This window comes from Leguminivora glycinivorella, chromosome 2 (assembly GCF_023078275.1).
Source record: "Leguminivora glycinivorella isolate SPB_JAAS2020 chromosome 2, LegGlyc_1.1, whole genome shotgun sequence".
Lineage (NCBI taxonomy): Eukaryota > Metazoa > Arthropoda > Insecta > Lepidoptera > Tortricidae > Leguminivora > Leguminivora glycinivorella.
In genome coordinates, this window is record NC_062972.1 from 6,948,156 (window position 1) to 6,967,957 (window position 19,802).

General features: G+C 38.8%; 2 protein-coding genes across 2 annotated transcripts; one reads left to right on the forward strand and one right to left on the reverse strand.

Annotated features, from left to right (window-relative positions):
- Positions 1 to 3,273: 3,273 nt before the first annotated feature.
- On the forward strand, positions 3,274 to 19,446 carry LOC125242112 (mannose-6-phosphate isomerase). Its single transcript, XM_048150821.1, has 7 exons — positions 3,274 to 3,496; positions 3,621 to 3,954; positions 5,175 to 5,316; positions 5,605 to 5,781; positions 15,065 to 15,229; positions 16,213 to 16,415; positions 18,420 to 19,446. The coding sequence occupies exons 2-7, from the start codon at positions 3,637 to 3,639 to the stop codon at positions 18,624 to 18,626; spliced, it is 1,212 nt and encodes a 403-aa protein (XP_048006778.1). The 5' UTR covers positions 3,274 to 3,496; positions 3,621 to 3,636; the 3' UTR covers positions 18,627 to 19,446.
- LOC125242120 (glycoprotein 3-alpha-L-fucosyltransferase A-like) lies at positions 6,417 to 7,477 on the reverse strand. Its single transcript, XM_048150830.1, has 2 exons — positions 7,303 to 7,477; positions 6,417 to 6,891 (listed from the first exon to the last, which is right to left on the reverse strand). The coding sequence occupies exons 1-2, from the start codon at positions 7,428 to 7,430 to the stop codon at positions 6,636 to 6,638; spliced, it is 384 nt and encodes a 127-aa protein (XP_048006787.1). The 5' UTR covers positions 7,431 to 7,477; the 3' UTR covers positions 6,417 to 6,635.
- Positions 19,447 to 19,802: the final 356 nt, after the last annotated feature.

The window sequence follows — 19,802 nt, forward strand, 5'->3', positions numbered from 1 at the left end:
TTTCCCCTCACTAGCTCGGAAACACATGTTTTGTCCTTTAATGCCAGCGGGTAAAAACGCATTTTATCCACTAGTGGGTAAAGTAATTTGACCTTGAATAAAGCAAAATTAACTGCTTTAAAATTGATAAAAGTAAGTGAATCTAGTAATAAAGATGATTTACCACCTGTGGAACTACTGGAAGCAGTGATAAACGCATTTTTTGGGTTGTAGTTTCCTCGCTATAGTGAGGGGAAAAGTTTTGTGTTACACTCGGGTGCAAATGTATTTTATATACAACTTTGCCCCCTTGTATAACAAATAACTATTTCCTTAGCACATTTAATGTTTACAAATTGGATTCGCCTTCTGTCACCTAAACTGGTAAATTTATGTATGAGGTCATTGGTCATACAATTATTTATTTATACAGTTATTAATTCTGTATCTCTACTCGCATTGCTGCTGCGATTCTAAAATATTTAATATCCATATTATGAATATTCAATAAATCATACAATGACATTTGTGATGTGACATGGATGTCACATCTGTTGGCACAATGATTGCGTTTTGTTGAACGTATTTGAGCTCAACATATAGGTTTATTATCACTAAGTATATTATATTAATGAACAACGAAACGGATGTGACATTTTCCTAGTCCACCAACGTCATCTAGTCATTTTATTTGGCAATAATTAGACAACATGCGAACAAACTTAGCCAGCGAAGCGATCACAACTACGTCGAGGCCGACCAAAAAATATAATTTGTAAAAATTGTGTTTTGAGCCAATATTTTGATATTAAAATAAAGTTTTTTGATAGTTATCCATACTAATCCATACTAATATTATAAATGCGAAAGTAACTCTGTCTGTCTGTCTGTCTGTCTGTCTGTCTGTCTGTCTGTCTGTCTGTCTGTCTGTTACGCTTTCCCGCTTAAACCACGCAGCCGATTTTGATGAAATTTGGAACAGACAATCTTTAGACCCTGAGACAAAACATAGGCTACTTTTTATTTCGAAAAAAAGGGATGAAGGGGTTGAAAAAGAGGTTGAAAGTTTGTATGGGATTTCTTAATTTTAAAAGATAAAACCATGAAACTTTATATTTTAGCACTTGATAAGAAATCATTAAACATATATTTAAAGTCACATACAGGTCGAACGCGATTAATTAACATTATTTTTACCTTTAAAATAAACATGGTGGGAAATAAACATTAACTAAAAGCGGGTAGATTATATTTATTTGTCTACCCCGAACATTTATATAAATTAATATCGGGTAGTTTTGTGTTGTTTACATCTCCGGTCACATTTTGCTGGGACGTCAGTCTTCCGCGACCACGGCCAGTGCAACCTGGCCGAAACGTTGGGAAAAAAGGTAAAAATAATGTTAATTAATCGCGTTCGACCTGTATGTGACTTTAAATATGTGTACAAAGCGCGAGAACTTAAAGTGTTATATCATTAAACATCTTGATAAGGGATAGGGATAGGGATAGCGATAGGGATAGCGATAGGGATAGGGATAGCGATAGGGATAGCGATAGGGATAGCGATAGCGATAGCGATAGCGATAGCGATAGCGATAGGGATAGGGATACGGATACGGATAATATGGGTATCGTTAGAGGGATACGGATAATCGGTCGGCGGTCTCTTACAATCAATGTGCTCTAAGACGATCGTTGTTTGCTTGCTTGAAGATTACGTTTGCGATAAGTATAAGCAAAATATAAAAAATTGTAAGGGATAATAGAAAAAAGTACTTTTTACCCACCGATCAAAGTGTCGAAATACGGGCTATGTGGGATGTTTATAAAGGTTTCCCCAGCGTATATAGAATTACCTACGCTGTGGTCGATGTGTAATATTTCTACAATCATTGCAAGCAAAAGTATTATGTGCAATCGAAATAATCGCAGATAAATATACCTACAGAGAAACCTAAGGATCCAAATGAAAATCTTAATGAATACTTTTATTACGCGGGCGAAGCCGCGGGTAAAAGCTAGTTCATAGTATAATATAAAAACAAGTAAAAATATGGGTGAAAATATGTTTTTTTCCACTCCCGGGTTACGAAACAGCGCCATCTAGTTTTAAAGCAAAAACTAAGCTTTTTTCAGGGGTACGCTTTTTTGTATGGGCTATATCAGTCTAGTATTAAATGGTCCTTGATAACAAACAATTAAAGCTGAATAGACACAGCTTATAGACTAAATAAAAAAAAAGTACAGAAAAAACAAACTATGGAGATTAGAGGTCAGGAGCGAAAGCTTGAAGTATCAGAAGTGCACATATAAAAGAAAAGATAGGTGGCGCTGCAATTGCAGGTACATAAGGGTTTAAAAATCTCTTAGCCTTCTCAGTAGTGACCCCGCCTACGGAGCAAGAGGTCCGGGTTCAAATCCCGATGAGACCTTTTTTTTCTACTAATATTTTTTCCTGAATATTTTTTTTTAATATCCAAAAATATTTTCTTTTGATACAATTTTTCGAAATTTAATTTGCAAGACTTACAACATTACCTAAGAATCCTAAGATGGGGCAAACAATGTAAAAGGGCTTAAATTGGCATATTTGTATAAATAAAACAATAACTAAACACAATTAAAATACACAAAAAGAAAATAAAAATAAAAAAATAAACAAAAAAACAAAAGGGTCGCTGTCAGGAATGTCAGGATCGAACCTGAGAATATCTGCATACGAAGCCGGCGCATTACCACGGGACTACGTCTTGATTTGCTCATTTGGACGAAATCAGCCTAGAGAAAAGAACGTCTTATGTCATGTCACGTCGTTGATCATTGAGCGGGACATGCGCTCCAAGCGGAGAGATTTGTAACTGTAATTAAAGGGCCTCAGCCGGTAATTTTTGCTACTTTTCTACTTCGACAGATTTTCCTCCTTACCTCTATTCTCCCTGAAACAAACCTAACAGCTGTCATATTTGACATACGTCAAACTTCAAAACTCGCAGAGTATTTTGTTCGAATATCATGAATCGTTTAAACTGATAATAAAACCAAGCATAACTACAGGTATCAAAAATAAAAGGGCTCATTAAATTTAATCTCAAAATACTTTTTATGTGTCATATTGTTAATTTTGGTTAAATTTTGCTTTATTTTGACGAATCGATTCTATTCACTGCATGTCAGTTGCAGGCTTGGGAGTTGTACACGAGACTGATATCAGAACGTACACTTAGATTCCTCACATGTCATTCCTCTAATCTAATGCTTGCTTTTGCTTCTCTAACTTCGCTTCACTTTGCATACATCAGTCATCACATGAAAAAGTTATGTTGTTAAAACTTCTAAGTAATAATAATAGAATTTTAATTGTGTCAATTGTCTACCAATCAGGTCAATAAAAATAGCTAACGAGTCTCTTCTACTGGCGGTTCTGTTGAGAAAGTTTGTTACCGTTGAAAAGTTTTATCATCGCACAAGTGATAACGTTCCTAAGTTATAGGTTGCAGCAAATTGTTAAAACAAAGTAAGTATGAAGTACTTTGATTTAGGTTAGTTGTGTGAGATACATGAAAACACATCTTTAATGATCAAAACGTAGATTTGTTACAATTTAATAGGATTATAATATACTTAAAATTAATTTACAGGAGTTTTTAGGACGCGATGGAATTGCAGTATAAAGTGCAGAATTATGATTGGGGTAAACTGGGCACAGACAGTACAGTTGCAAAATTTTTGTCGAGTGCTGACCCAAATGCCACCATAGATTCAAAAAAACCCTATGCTGAGTTATGGATGGGAACACATCCTAATGGACCTTCTGTGATCTTGGAAAGAAATGTGTTGGTGTCCGAGTACATTAAAGATAACCTGGATGCTATTGGGCCAGCAGTGAAGAGGAGGTTTGGAGTGGCGGTGCCCTTTCTCTTCAAAGTATTGTCCATCCGCAAAGCCTTGTCCGTGCAGGTTCACCCAAATAAGGTATGTGATTATGCTATTGTGCAATGGTAACTAATTATTTGATTAAACACAGTTCAGCTCTGGCTCATAAAAGCAGATACAAAGTATGAATAAAGTATGTTACAGTATCTGCCACGGTAAAAATGTAGATGAAATTTATATTATTGATTACTATGAAACACTAAGCATATTCTTTATGCATCTGTATGCATATAGCATCTAAACTGTATTTTAATTCTTTAGTTTCTATATTTTTGTTACACAAGTGTTTATGTCTCACATCACAAGTATTATTACTGATTACTATTATAAATCATAAAATGTTATTACAATGTTAGTGGCCATAAATAGTATATACACTGTTGTCAGTGGAAGCGCTGGTGGCCTAGTGGTAAGAGCACAGATGTCATATAAACCATAGATCAAGCAAACTTATCTACTTAGCGTGTCAAATGAACTCAGTGAAATCCACTGAGTTGTCCGTCTTTAATCGCAGCATGCAGCTTTTGGGCGTCAACAAAAACATTAAAAATGCCTCGTTACATGATATTTAATTGCAACAACATAAAACTTATCAACACTCAAGGGCCTGAGACATATTTAAAATCACAGGCAAGTAACAACTTCAGCACAAAATCTGACACGCTCGGCCGCCATACAAATAAATGAACTCGTTTCTTCTATCTAAATCTAATTCTGTGGGTAAGAGCGTGCGACTTTCTATCCGGAGGTCGCGGGTTGGAACCCCGGCTCGTACCAATGAGTTTTTCGGAACTTATGTACGAAATGTCATTTGATATTTGCCAGTCGCTTTTCGGTGAAGGAAAACATCGTGAGGAAACCGGACTAATTCCAATAAGGCCTAGTTACCCTTCAGGTTGGAAGATCAGACGGCAGTCGCTTTCGTAAAAACTAGTGCCTACGCCAAATCTTGGGATTTAGTTCTCAAAGCGGACCCCAGGCTCCCATGAGCCGTGGCAAATGCCGGGATAACGCAAGGAGGATGACACTGTTGTCAGTGGAATGACATACCTACTCATAAGATTAGCATAATTGACTTGTGTGCTAATTTGTTCCGTTTGCAGATTTTTATATATTTGATCAAACTGTATTACAGATATGGATCTTGTTTAAGGGTCCTTTCGGCCATGTTTCTGTCTAATTGTCTCAACAATGATAAGATTTCTTTGACATCATAAAACAACCTGTGGCAATAATTTATTAATTTATTAATTGTGTAGGAACAAGCGGAGGAGCTCCACAGAAACTTCCCAGATTTATACAAGGACCCTAACCACAAGCCTGAACTGGCCATAGCACTGACTCCATTTGAGGCTCTCTGTGGATTCCGGCCTTTAGAGGAGATTCAAATCAATCTGAGAAGTAAGTTATTTGGACAACCTATCTTTTGGCCTTTTTCTAACTTGGCCAATGGCAGAGCGGTTTAGGTATCCATCCGGTAAACGGAGGATGCTGGTTTGATTCCAGCTAGGGACACTTGGAGGCCTTGGTCACTTTTTCTTTGTATATGACATTTATTTCATGTACGTAATAATACACATTCTTATTACCTGTACTTTTCAGTTGGATATCCACTGTTTGACGAATAATTGAACATAATTAAATAAGAGGCTTTTTATAATTCCTTATGTATCTAAATTCTCTTTTCAGAGCTACCGGAGCTGACAAGGATATTATCAGAAGAAAGTGTGAGCACATTCCTTGCTCACAAGGAGTCCGGGGAAAGCGGCGTTGCTCTGAAGCAAGTGTTCGGCTCTCTGATGACGTGCGACAAGGCAGCTGTAGCTGGCAGTTTGCAGTGTTTGCTGGATAGATTAGATAAGGATGGTGGGTATTGTATTTTTTTTTATTATAAACTGCCCATGATTGACCTTAGTCACACCTGATTGAAAGTGACGACAACGCTGAAGTTGTAGCTCACTGGTTCAGTTACAGTCTATTCACTCTTGACTTGAATTGAATAGACTGAGATTGTATTCGGCCGGGAATTTTAATGTCATCTCGGAGTTAATCAAATGAGACTTGAATGTAGCTCATATCTCCATATGGTTGCTGATTGCATTGTTATTTGTTAGCATACTTATAAATATTTCGGTTACAAAGACATATTATTTATTAGTACCCGCAAGCTGGTTCTATTGTAGATACCGAAAAGTGACATAATTATGAACATACTTAATGAAACATGTAATTTCTCTTTGAAGTTAATAGTTTGAATTGTCTCGAGTACATGTTAGGAGAGAAAAGTCTAAAAAATAATTTCACTATTATTCCTAGATTTTTTTTTATTTCCCTTTATTGTAACAACTGCCATAAATTGCAACAATCTTAACTAAATTTATTGTATTAACTTAAATTGTAAATAAACAACTTCTTGACGAATACAAAGTAAGCTTTTAACGTCAACACCAAATTGAAAAATTAAGTCGATGTTTCAACGTTTATTATTAGATAATAATTCCTGAATGCGGATCAAGATATATATTGTATACAGCTACATGAAACTCTGCAACAATTCAACATTAAATACATTTACTTGTATCACTACATGATATACCTACTTAAAACAAAGGCGCTTCCCACTGTGTGTCTGTTCGTGTCTGCTTAGATCTTTGAAACTACGCCACGGATTTTTAATTTTTTTTCTTTAATAGATAGAGTGATTAAAGAGGAAGATTTATTTATATGTATAATACTGGTGCAAAGCGGGGACGGGTCACTAGTGAATCCCACAACCATATAAAAACTTTGCTACCAGGAGGAGAGCATGGTCCTGGGCCGCTCCACCAGTATCTGAAATCCTTGTACACAGTTTTCTTCCTCACAAGAGTTTCATCGTGGAGCATCTCGCATATTCTGCACAGGTAATCGGAATCTGGCGCCTCGTCTGTATGGTGGTATGAATAATGATTACGCCACTTGAAGAAATTGTAGTACCTGCAAATATAATTACAACGGCTTTACTGGTTGCAAGTTCGTCTATGAGACCTGCTTTGCAGCACTTGCAGAAAAAAAGGAACGGAGGCACCATAGCGAAACGTCGCAATCGGTTATAAGCTTCCCTAGTCAACCATGTGGCAAAGTATGTCGCTTATAGGTCTGTTTAGCCACCAAAATCGATTTTTCTCGGACATTACCTACACTATAAATTGTCTGAAATAGACGCGAAGGACAGTAGACAGTAGTAGACTGGCGTACATAATTAGTAAATTTAAATAAACTGGAACGACTGCTCAAGTGGAGAAATACCACCTTCCAGACATTTTACAATCAGTATTGCTTTTTTTTAGGAAATTAGTCACTGTTCTCTTTTTGGTTTTTACGGCTTTAATTTTACTATGCACCTACCTATCTTTGTCTTTTATGATATCGTTCATTTCTTTCGCCAAGGCGGCGGGCAATATTTCACCCCCGTGCAAGTAAATTCCATCTGGCATAAATCTGGAAACCACAATAAACACTATGAATAAACACATATGTACCTAAATGAAACTTCACTTAGACGGACACTGGAAAACTTCGGTATCTTTTGAAAAATATATTAACGCAAATTATATCTTCATTTCAATGTAATACTTAATCGGTTTTCGTTAAGGTGGCTCGCCTAGGTTGAATGCATTATTTTACCGTGTGTAGTTAGCTCCTCCGTATACAATCGGCACCGCGTAATTATGAAGCGCTGTCAACAATTTTTCAGTCACATAATCTTCGCTTAACGAATTCTCAAGAGAAAGATAAAAATAGTACTCCTCTTGAATCATCTTGAAGCACTCCTTCGCCCTAGTTATTGGACATATTTTCGATGCCCCAGGACAAACACCGAATACGTCTACCCCCAAACCGTATCTTTTTAATTCTTTTTGCAGCTTATCGACAAACGTTTCTCTTTTACTCAAACTTTTACAGTTTGAAACAAACCAAGCAGCGGTCTTATTTTTCTTTTCCAACATTACTTTTGTCTTTTTATCGATAGGCTTCATGGAATCTAGTTCAATCCAGTTCATTATTTTATTAGGACCAATGATATCACCCGTAATGTTTCTGATGGTTATGTATCCGTAAAATTCATCAGAATCCAACCTGTACGTCCAAGTCCAATTAAAAAATCCATCAAGTCTCTTGTCACAAATCGGGTAGTACTGTGATGACTCCGTGCTGACGAACACGTATTTTTGATGCGAACTCCGTTCTTTTGGAACTGACAAGTATATATTAGCAATTTCAAGGCCATTAAACGCAATAGCGTCGAATTGTGACACGCTCTGTAGGAGAGTCCTGTCTGGAGTTACGTGGCAACTGTTAACTTTACACTTACGTTTAATGAACTGGTCTTGTCCTAGACCCCAAAATCTTATTGGTGCACGATTTATGCTCGCCCAGATTAAGATGTATTTTGTCCCGTTCTCTGCACTTAATATCTCGGTTAAGTCGGTTACGTAACTTGACAATTTCTGTACCTTTGAAATACTTCTGGTTAAATGCAATTGATAAAATAGCAATAGTATTAAGTATCCTAACATACATGTCAAAAATAATTTGCGTTTCGTCGATGATTTCATATCGATATTGACGAGAAAATGTGTCTGTTACCGCCTTCTGCCACCGCCAAGTGCCACCAACGGGCAGAAAAAAATACGTAAATTAATAAATTACCACGTTATTGTACGTAACATCACAATATTCAAATCATACATCAACAAACTGCCAATTTGACGACAAGTGTGACCAGTAATTTTTAACTGTCGCCTCATATCTCTCAAGAAGGACGGTTATCAAGTCGTCTGTATGTTTTTTTTTTATGTTTGTTCCTCGATATATCTACGTTACCGGACCGATTTTGAAAATTTTTTTTTGATTGGATGTATATGCATACAGATTGGTCCCGTTTTTCTCAGAACCTGGTTCTGATGATGGGATCCTGGAGAAATCGAGGGAACTCCTCGAATCTGAAAGGCATACATATGGTGATTTTTGTGTTTTTAAAGGAACAGCATGCATTTAGGTACGGAACAGTGGCATTTGGTGCAGTGGAACTGCTGATGATGGCCAGAACGGAACTCCTCATATCTGAACGGCACGCTTATAATGACTTTGGTATTTTTATAAGAACAGCATGCACTTTCGTCCAGAACAGTGACATTTGGTGCAGTGGAATTGCTGATGATGGTCAGAACCGAACTCCTCAAATCTGAACGGCACGCTTATAGTGACTTTGGTATTTTTATAAGAACAGCAAGCGCTTACGTCTAGAACAGTGACATTTGGTACAGTGGAACTGCTGATGATGGTCAGAACAAAACTCCTCAAATCTGAACGGCACGCTTATAGTGACTTTGGTATTTTTATAAGAACAGCATGCACTTACGTCCAGAACAGTGACATTTGGTGCAGTGGAATTGCTGATGATAGTCAGAACCGAACTCGTCAAATCTGAACGGCACACTCATAGTGACTTTGGTATTTTTGTAAAGTTCAGAACAGTGACATTTATTTAGTTAATAATAATAATAATAATTGGCGTAGGGATGTGACGACCCCATCGCCCACTGGTTTTACCAGTGCAATCAGTCAACGCAGGGCAGCTTGTGGCGAGCTGTTGGGGAACAGCGACCCCACGTACCCGAGTGCTCCTGGGGAGTTCTGTTACCCGTAAGGCGGGTGGGTGGGACAGTACTCTCTACCTCTGGCTTGCCTTGGCTGGCCCTCCAGAGTGGAGTCGTTAGGGCTACATGCCCCTAACGACTGGCCTGGGGTGGAAGTGAAAATTTGCATAAGACGCGAGTTGGTACAGTGGCTTAACAGCCACTGGGCAGAAAGCGGTATACACCTCTCGACACCCTTGAGTTCTCACACCGGTGTTGCCCTTGAGCCATCTTGGATGTCGCTTTTTGTGGGGGCCCATCTTGTGGGGACGAGTCACCGTCTGCCGGAAATAAAATTGGATACCGTTTTATTAGGCAGGCGTCCGGTTTTTTATCCATAGCCCAGTATTTAGTCCATGACTTTCATCAAAATAGACCAGTTCATTTTAGATTCCATTAACTCTGAAATAGTCCTTACACCCTGGCGGGTGTTGCCTCTGCGTGTGTCCCATGACACGGGCAAGGGCAACATCCGCTCGGTGTACCCCTTACATTTCATTAAAGTGTCGAAAGGGCCTCTACGCGTTAGCTTCGGCCCCGTGCACGCCTCCCAAAGGTCCGGAACACCATTGTTACGTGATGGGAAAGTTACAAATAATAATAATAAAATACTTTATTGCACTACTACAACGACAACAGCTAAACAAACAAATAAAGAGCTTAAATAGTAGGTAACAACAGGCGGTCTTATCGCTAAAGAGCGAACCTTCAGACAGCGAGATAGTGGAAAGAAAAGAGTTAAGGGCAGTGCAAATAAAATAAAATGTAAATACCTAACTCAATATAAACTAAAAGCAAGAAAATAAAAAAAATAAAAATATAAAATTATCAATAAAATAAACTACATACATTCGTGAAGCGATAAAAATAAACTACATAAACCTACACAAACTACATAGACTATACATATTGAACATCCAAGCAAGAGAGAGTAACGACCAGGTAGCGCAAACAAAAAATGGGAAAAAGACTAAGGAAGAGATAAAAAGTGTTCCTTTAAACGTTTTTTAAAAATCGTCAGTGACTGAGCACGTCTTATATCGATTGGCAAAGCATTCCACATTCTTACTGATTGAAAGGTGAAGGGTTTGATGTAAAACTTAGTAGATGACCTAGGAGGAGTAAGAAGAAGATTTTGAGAACACCTAACAGAAGAGAGAAAACTGAACCACTTTTTAAGGTAGTCAGGAGTATTGGGGATGAATAAGGTGCTATAAAGAAGAGAAAGAATATGAGACTTACGTCGCAAACGGATCGGAAGCCACCTGAGCTGCGATGCGACCGAAAGCTGGAGACATGGTCATATTTCCGCAGTCCGAAAATGAAGCGAATGCACACGTTTTGAAGCCGATCGAGCTTATTTAACTGGTCTTCAGTAAGGTCAAGATAAGAAATGTCGGCATAGTCTAAGATAGGAAGGAGAAGTGATTGGGCCAGCGCAATTTTAGTAGCAAGCGGTAGAAAGTTTCGAAGACGTCTGAGCGAACCCACAGCGGCAAACATTTTTCGACTAACTTCGGAAAGTTGCGGGCCCCAGGAAAGAGTAGGATCCATAAGTATGCCCAGATTCTTCACTTGAGACGAGAACGGGATCTTGACCCCATCGAATATTATAGGTGGCAGACTCAAATTTAACTTTAGCTACATTTTTGGGGCTACTAATAATGATAGCTTGAGTCTTCGAGGGATTAACTTTAATTCCGTGGCTTGAGCTCCAGAGCAAAATGCGTTCTAAGTCGGAGTTTGTGGTAAGGATCGTAGAGGACAAGTCACCGATTGGGCACTGAGAACAGAGTTGGAGATCGTCGGCATACAAGTGATAAGAGGAGAGAAGATTACGCGAAATAGAATTAATAAAAATGGAAAAGAGAAGGGGTGATAACACGCCACCTGCGGAACGCCTGCTAGCGTGTTGCACCACGAAGAACGAGTGTCATCAATTTTAACTTGTTGCCGGCGACCTACCAAGTAACTGTGGAACCACTGAATAGCAGAAGGTCGTACATCGAAGTCTCCAGTATTGAACGCGTTTGTGAAGTCTAGCAATGTCAGAACTGTAAGCTTCCCGTTATCCATTCCGGCTCGGATGTCGTCTGTTATCTTAACTAGAGCAGTAACTGTACTGCAACAACAACGGAAACCTTGAAGAGGGTTAAGGAGAGAGTTTTTATTGAAAAATGAAGTAAGCTGATAGTGCACTAGGCGCTCTAAGACTTTAGAAAGAAATGGCAAGATAGAGATAGGTCTAAAGTCAGGGAAGGAAGACGGATTCGGTTTTTTGGGGATAGGAATGATATCTCTGCGTCTTTCCAAATGTTAGGGAAAGAAGAAGAAGAAATGGAAGAATTGAAGATGCAAGTAATTACAGGGACAAGAAGGTCCAGAAGTGGAATGATCATGTTGCGGCCCACAGTCGACACCAACGGCATTTGAGGAGATGTAGTGGATATTCTTTTCAACGTCGCTATTTGTAAATTCTGTAAAATAAAAGGGAGAAAAACTAGGAGTGGGGAAAGAAGACAGAGAATTTAGAGTTTTAGCCTTGTCAGAGCCACTGAAGACAGCAGAAGAAGAAAGTGCAAATTTAAAAGATTTATATCTATGCTATTTGGGATTGGGGTACTGCTAGATTTACCAACTCCGTAAGACTTCAGCAGTTTCCAGACTTTAGCAGGTTCCCCCTTTTCCACAGATTGATGAATGTGGTGCCGCTGTGCATCGCGACACACTGTGCTGCAGCGATTTCGTAAAGCATGATATTTGGACTTGTTCTTGTCTGAGGGTTTCAACTTAAACTTACTCTTTGCCGATTCTTGATTGGCAATCGGCAAAGAGCTTTAATTCACCAGTCAGCCAAGGAGCTGGTAGATGTTTTATTTTTATTGGTCGAATAGGAGCATGGACATCGTACAGTTTAATTAGGAGGGAATTAAAAATCGCTACTTTCTCATCAACGGAGCCAGCGTCAGCAACCACGCTCCAATCAATTTTTTAGTTATGTTTGTTAAGCAATTAAGCATATTGAGTTTTCAGGTCAAAGTTTGTCAAGCTTCGATTTCTTATAATATAATCGGATTCATGAGGAATTGAGGAAACAATTCAATTCAACTCCTCAAACCTTAACGTTATACGAGTGTTTGCACGTTATGAATTTTTTTTAAAGTCTCAATACAATTTTGGCATAAAAAGATCTCAACCAAAGAGCATTGAATCACTACGTTTTACTATAAATAATATTTTTATTATTTTATTTTCATATCACGTCTCTACCTTTTATTACGTAGAATATTAGAGATAAAATGTCATTTGTAAACGTAGGTAGCATTACAGTGGTGGTCAATTTATAAATTACAGTATCACTATATTTTGCCAGTTGGCGTACAAAATAATTGAGCTTATTACTAGGAACTAGACTATCATGCTCATCACGTACACACGTACAGGTATTAATGTAATGTTACAGGCGTTACAGCTATGGCAATTCAATATTGAATATCAGGTACATAGTTTATACTTATTCTAGCTAGACGACAAAATAGTAGAGGAGATGTAGCATTTGGGGTCATAATAATTCCCACAGAACCGAAGTTTGGTTTTTTTAGTTCTTTGTGTGTGTCTATTTGACATACTAAAAATATAGTAAAATATATTTATGCAAAATGCGTTTTTTCGACCGCCAACATTTGTATGAAAAATTACTATGAAAAAAAAAATCCTAAAATTTAAAAATCGTCTCTGGTATCAACTTTTGGGGAATTAGGCGGCAAAAAAATTTATAGCGTTGATTATTAGCAAAAATATAACAATTTTCCACTATTTTGATAAAATAAAAACTAATAAAAAATCATAAATTTGATGAAGGGAAGTGATTGAAACATAAAATTTCAGCAATATAATTTTATTCATAGGTACCACACCATGGTAAATACGGGTACGATCCGCCTGGTGATAAGCAGTCACGGTAGCCTATGACGCCTGCCACTCTAGAGCCTCCACATGCGCGTTGCTGGCCTTTTAGGGTACCTTTCCACCAGAGTAGCGCTACGTGGATGTGTTTGGTATCCACCAATTATGTTCATTGTTCCACAAAGTATAGCTCTAGTGGGAACGGGTTCGACTAAGCTGATTGTGGATATCAGACGCATACATAACACATGTCTGGCGGAAAGGCACCCTTAACAGTCCTCAGCTAGCTCGCAGGATAAGGAGCGTCCGCGGGAGAAAAATCCTCCTAAGCCTACATCGGAAACAGATGCCTTAATCTCACTGTCCAAAGCCCTAAGTCACGTGGCCCCGGTAGGCCAAAGAAGCGCTGGCTAGACGTCGCGGGAGCGGACATGCAAGAGAACAATCTCACGCTTAAGGATGCCGAAGACCGGGCAAAGTGGAGAAGACTGAGCAGAAAAGTAGACCCTGGCACTAGGCCGGGAAAACGCTAGGTTGAAGAAGTAGAAGCCGCAGTGTGCGACCATATACGGGTCCAGGGTGTGAGGGTGCGCAGATTTATGACTAGAAAAACCGATGAAGATGATGATGGTTTTGGTTTTCTCTCGTGTTCGATATAATGCTTTATCGAGAGTTTTTGTTTGAGATGCGACAATTTATGTACGTACATTGAACTCTAACCCCACCAAAATACAAGTTTATAGTAAATACATTTACCGCAAAAGGAGGATTTTTCTCTGGCGGACGCTCCTTATCCTGCGAGCTAGCTTAATGTAAATATATCCCTTGTTTAAATGGGTTGTCTGAAAAATGTATAGTATACAATAAATATGTTATCAAAATGGTTACTTTTATAGTTATTTGTTTTACAAGGGAGAAAAGTTGTATTTTAACCGAGTGTGGTAACCGAGGCAAAAGACAGACAGACACAGACACGTCAAACTTATAACACCCCTTCGTTTTTGCGTCGGGGGTTAAAAAACAACTGGAACGTAATTGCACAGAAATAAGTCTATTTGCGTTTATTACAATTTCCACTATGCACCCACCGACATACACCACAAAAGTTTCAAATTAAGAATCAAGAAGAAAAATCTATTTGGGTGCGTTCCGTTCACGCGTTTTAAGATTGCAATGTTACTTAAGGTGCGTTCTGAATAAGTACAGTGGAAAAGTCAAAAATACAATTTTTTGTACGATTTCAAGTGTTTTATGGTAAAATCATGTTATAAAATTGTTTGAATTTTGTGTTTTTAGTCGGATACAATTCGATATGAAATTATTTTTACGTTCGCATCACATGATTTGTTAAGACAATTTAAGCACAGGGAGAAAATTGTCCCGTCTGGGACATGCCTTTACAAGAAATTATATTTAAAAAAGTAACTAATGACACGTTCGGATTTCAAATATTCTTTGCAGTTTGCACTCTTGTGGATAAAATGCGATTTTTCTATCTGTTTTTAAAGAATAAAAAAGTCCTTTCCGAGCTAGTGAGGTGAAAAAAACAATATTGTTTTCAGAATCATCTCGGTCATCTCTCCTGTACCCGCTGCTTTGGCGCCTGCACGCCGAGTTCCCGGGTGATGTTGGTTGTTATGCGCCTTACTTCATGAACTACTTGCAGCTGCGGCCCGGCCAGGCGATATTCCTGAACGCTAACTTGCCCCATGCCTACATTAGTGGAGGTAAGACCAACTGCCGGACTCATCTCTCCTGTAACTACTGCTTTGGCGCTTGCATGCCGAGTTCCCGGGGGATGTTGGTTGCTACGCGCCTTACTTCATGAACACTTGCAGCTGCGGTCCGGCCAGGCGATATTCCTGAACGCTAACTTGCCCCATGCCTACATTAGTGGAGGTAAGGCCAACTGCCGGACTCATCTTTCCTGTAACTACTGCTTTGGCGCTTGCATGCCGAGTTCCCGGGGGATGTTGATTGCTACGCGCCTTACTTCATGAACTACTTGCAGCTGCGGTCCGGCCAGGCGATATTCCTGAACGCTAACTTGCCCCATGCCTACATTAGTGGAGGTAAGACCAACTGCCGGACTCATCTTTCCTGTAACTACTGCTAGCGGCCCGACCAGGCCATATTCCTGAACGCTAACTTGTCCCATGCGTATATCAGTGGAGGTAAGACCATCTGTTGGAACGACGCTTGCACGCCGAGTTCCCGGGTGATGTTGGTTGTTATGCGCTTTACTTCATGAACTTGCAGCTGCGGCCCGACCAGACCATATTCCTTACTGCTGACTTGCCCCATGATCATTACTGATGACCAGTGGAGGTGAAAGATTAACCATCTTTATTATCTCATTCATCGCTCCTGTACCTACATGTAATCGCCATTAGATAAATTAGAGTGGCTGAGATGTTAACAAATTTCAGGATGCCTATGCTCTATTATAGTATAGAAACATTATTTATCCAGTGTTTTATTTACCGAACGAACACATGACTGAATGCGTTAGAAAGTGTCAACGGTCTCTTACAGCGAACTCTACCTGATTATTTTTGTCATCGTTAAATATATTAAAGAGAACTTAACTAGATTGGCACGCCACTGTACTGCGTTTCATATAAACCCCGTAGATCATTTTGGACAAGTCTTAAAAAGAAACTGATTTAACTAGTTAATCAAATAGCATAATACAATGTTTTCTATTCAGATTGCATAGAATGCATGGCATGCTCGGACAACGTGATTCGCGCAGGCCTGACGCCTAAACTCATCGACGTGCCGCGCCTGCTGGAGATGCTAGACTACAGCTCCTACACGCCTGAGCACCTGCTCTTCAGTCCACAGCTGGAAGACGGCAACAGCTGCATTTGGCGCCCGCCCGTGCCGGACTTTGCTGTCGTTAAGATTCGGGTAAGCACAATTTAACATGATAAACACGGAATCTAAAGCCGTGGGAGGATAGAAACTCAAACCTTCTTAGCTGCAATCAAGAAGAATTGAATAGAATAGAATAGAATAGAAGAAATTTATTCAGAAAACGCTTAAATTTAGGAATTACATAGACAGTACTAATTTATTGTTAAGCGTCACTGAAAGGGTCTCCACTCAGCTTAATGTCAAGATACCACTTAGGAATCTCGACGCTGGTCTTCCGTGGAAACCCTTCCGAGAGAGCGCAACTACAAAGTACATAATAGTGTTTATATATAGGTAAGTGCAAAACCTGAAATAGATACCAAAGATACCATACACCAAAGAAAAAGCGATCAAGCTCACTCGTATAGGTAGGTACAAAGAGTTTCAAAAATTTAATTTGGTATGTAGACCACAAAGACACACACACACAATTTAAATGTAGACCACAAAGAAATAAAGAATTTACGAAATTAATTACGAAATTACGGCACCGAAACAGTCGTCATTAAAGGCACACCTCGGACACTGGCGATCAAATATATGAAAGAGGCGCGTTCCTAGCACACATTCTAAGCTCGTGTAGGTGAACGCGTACGATGCTTGTATGAGTGAAATATGACAGGTCGACTGTTCGCGATTTTGACAGGCGGTAACTGTCAGGTAACTGAGAGGGGGTGGGCGGCACTTTCAGCGGGGAGCGGGAGTGGCCATACTGTACGATAGTACTCTTTATTATACTGTGTTAAAGGTGAAGTAGAATTTAACGCTATAATGTAATATAATACAATATAAGGGGGGCACTCTTTCCATTTGGACAGGCCCAGCTGAGTTTAATTTTTTTTTTGTGAATTTAAAATATGTTTTTTTAATTTACATTTAAATGATCCAATTGATGGTGAATTTCTTATAGGTGGAGGAATATTGTTCCAGCACTTCGTGGCAGAGTATTTAAAACTGCCACGAAATGCTGCGGTGCTGTGCCTAGGGCAAAGAAGACGAATGGCTCCCCGGATATGGCGTTGGGAAAAAGTTAGTTTTTCATAGAGGTAGAGGGGCGTCATGGTTTTTACAATGCCAAAAAGCATGCAGGCAAAATGCAGCGAACGCCGCGATTCCATATTCATTAACCCGCTATTATTTAAGTAAGGAGTTACATGAGTTCGAGGTGGGATATTAAAACAAAATCGCGCACGTGCATTCTGCACCCGCTGCATTAGCTTTTTTGTTTGGTACAATAGACACCCACCTATGACATTATCAGCATAGTTAAGTTTTGACAGAATCAGAGATTCACATAGAGATATCCTAACGTCAGTACTTAAATATCTACGTACACTATATAATATCTTAAGTCTGTAAAAACATACTTTTGAGATCTCCAAAACGCAGGCTTTAAGGACAAAACTGATCGATGTGCCGCGCCTGCTGGAGATGTAAGACTACAGCTCTTATACGCCTCGTCGCTTCTTAGTCCGCAGCAATAAGATTAGGGTAAGCTGATTATGACCACACGTTGATGTGGAACGGAAATACGCCGGGTTTCAAATATATAGTACCAGCCAATATGATTAGTACAGTTAGCTGCAGAGAAAAGTAGACCCCCTCCCCCATACAAAAATGTATGTAGGGAAGTCTACTTTTCTCTGCAGCGGACTGTACATCGACAAACGTCAAACGAAATGAAACAATGTATCGCGACGCAAATTCAATTTATTTTATTTATTCACAAATATGCTTACAGTTAACACCAAGCGCTTAAAAGTTAAATGTTACTCTATATTGTCAATAAACGTCTTATACAATATACTTACCGAAAATGTGACAGAATCTTATTGCCTGCCAGGGGAACATAATGTTTCGTTGTAATATATATGTAAGTGACTTTCTTTCTTATGTGATTTGTCTTTAATCTGATCAGTATTACAAGTAGGCATCGTCGCGTTGTTTGTATGTCGGCTCCATAGCATTCCTTTGATTATCAAGATTTATTTTTTCTAGGTCGAAAGTGGCGTCAGCTACAACACTGCAATCCGCGCCAGCCCGAGTTTACTTATAGTTACCTCAGGCACCGGATCCGCCTGCGATACGGAGCCGGTACGAGCACGGCCCGGTGTCGTACTGTTCCTTAAAGCCAGCCGTCAACTCACGCTCACACCCGATGATGGGAGCCACCTGGATGTATACCAGGCGATATGCAATGTTTAACATCTGTTCCTTTAGACTTGATGAAAAAGCGCGGTATCCTAACTTCTATACCTATCACATCTTGCGTCAATGCTGTTAATAAACGCCAGACACCGGGTCCGCCTGATAATCGGGACCACCTGGAAGTGTAAGAGGCTATATAAGTAACGTTTACAAAATATAGATAATGGAACCCTCTTTTTTTCGAACTGCGTAAAGAGGCTATATATGGGTTGAAACAATAATTTTAAAATAAAGTGTTTAAAATCAAGCGATATTTTAGTCCTTTCGGCATTTCTCAAATTGAATACGTTCACGGTCGTAAGCGTATAATATAAGATTTCAACTGTGTTTCATAGGCAGAGATCGGACAACTGGGCGTCATTCTAACAACATAAGGTTCATTATTCCGAAAAGATACAAATGACGCCCAGCTGTCCAATATCTGTAATTATAGGTTTACCTATATTTTGTTTATGACATTAGTGACATTACCTAATTAGTTAGGTATTGCATTGATTTACATGTTTATGTTAAAGATATTATTTTAGATTCAATTATTATTTTAGCTCAATTTTATTAGCCATTGATTTTACGAGCAACGAAAATAGGTCACTATGATGAAGAATTTGACTCATGGCGGCTAATTTTTTCACTCGTATATTTATTTATTTTTGTTGAGTAAAAATATTCTTAGATAAATATTGTTGGCCTATATTAGTTGTTTGTTAGACTAATGTAAAATAAATCATCACATAAATAGTATTTTATTGTAGTTATACATGACTGTTAAATATTCGAATATTAATTTTTATCTCAATATATTAGGTACACAAAAAAATATCAGCTTTTTTATTTCTTTTTCTTTAATTCACCCAGACCACACACGGAAACGATAATTAAAAAGGTCTGACATCGGGACTTTCTATTAGAGAGAATTTTCCCTCTTGTTTCTCGTTTAGGTAGTCCCTTTGTAAAGTTTCTCAGTATGACTCTAAGAACAAATTAAATTACTTTCATAGAAAATATTTTAACTTGTTATTTTAAGTAGTAACACTACTATTATGTTCTAAACATTAAATAAATGTCATATACAAAGAAAAAGTGACCAAAGCCTCCAGTGCTCCGAGCTGGAATCGAACCAGCGTACTCCGCTTACCGGGCGAATGCCAGAACCACTCGGCTATAATTTATTAA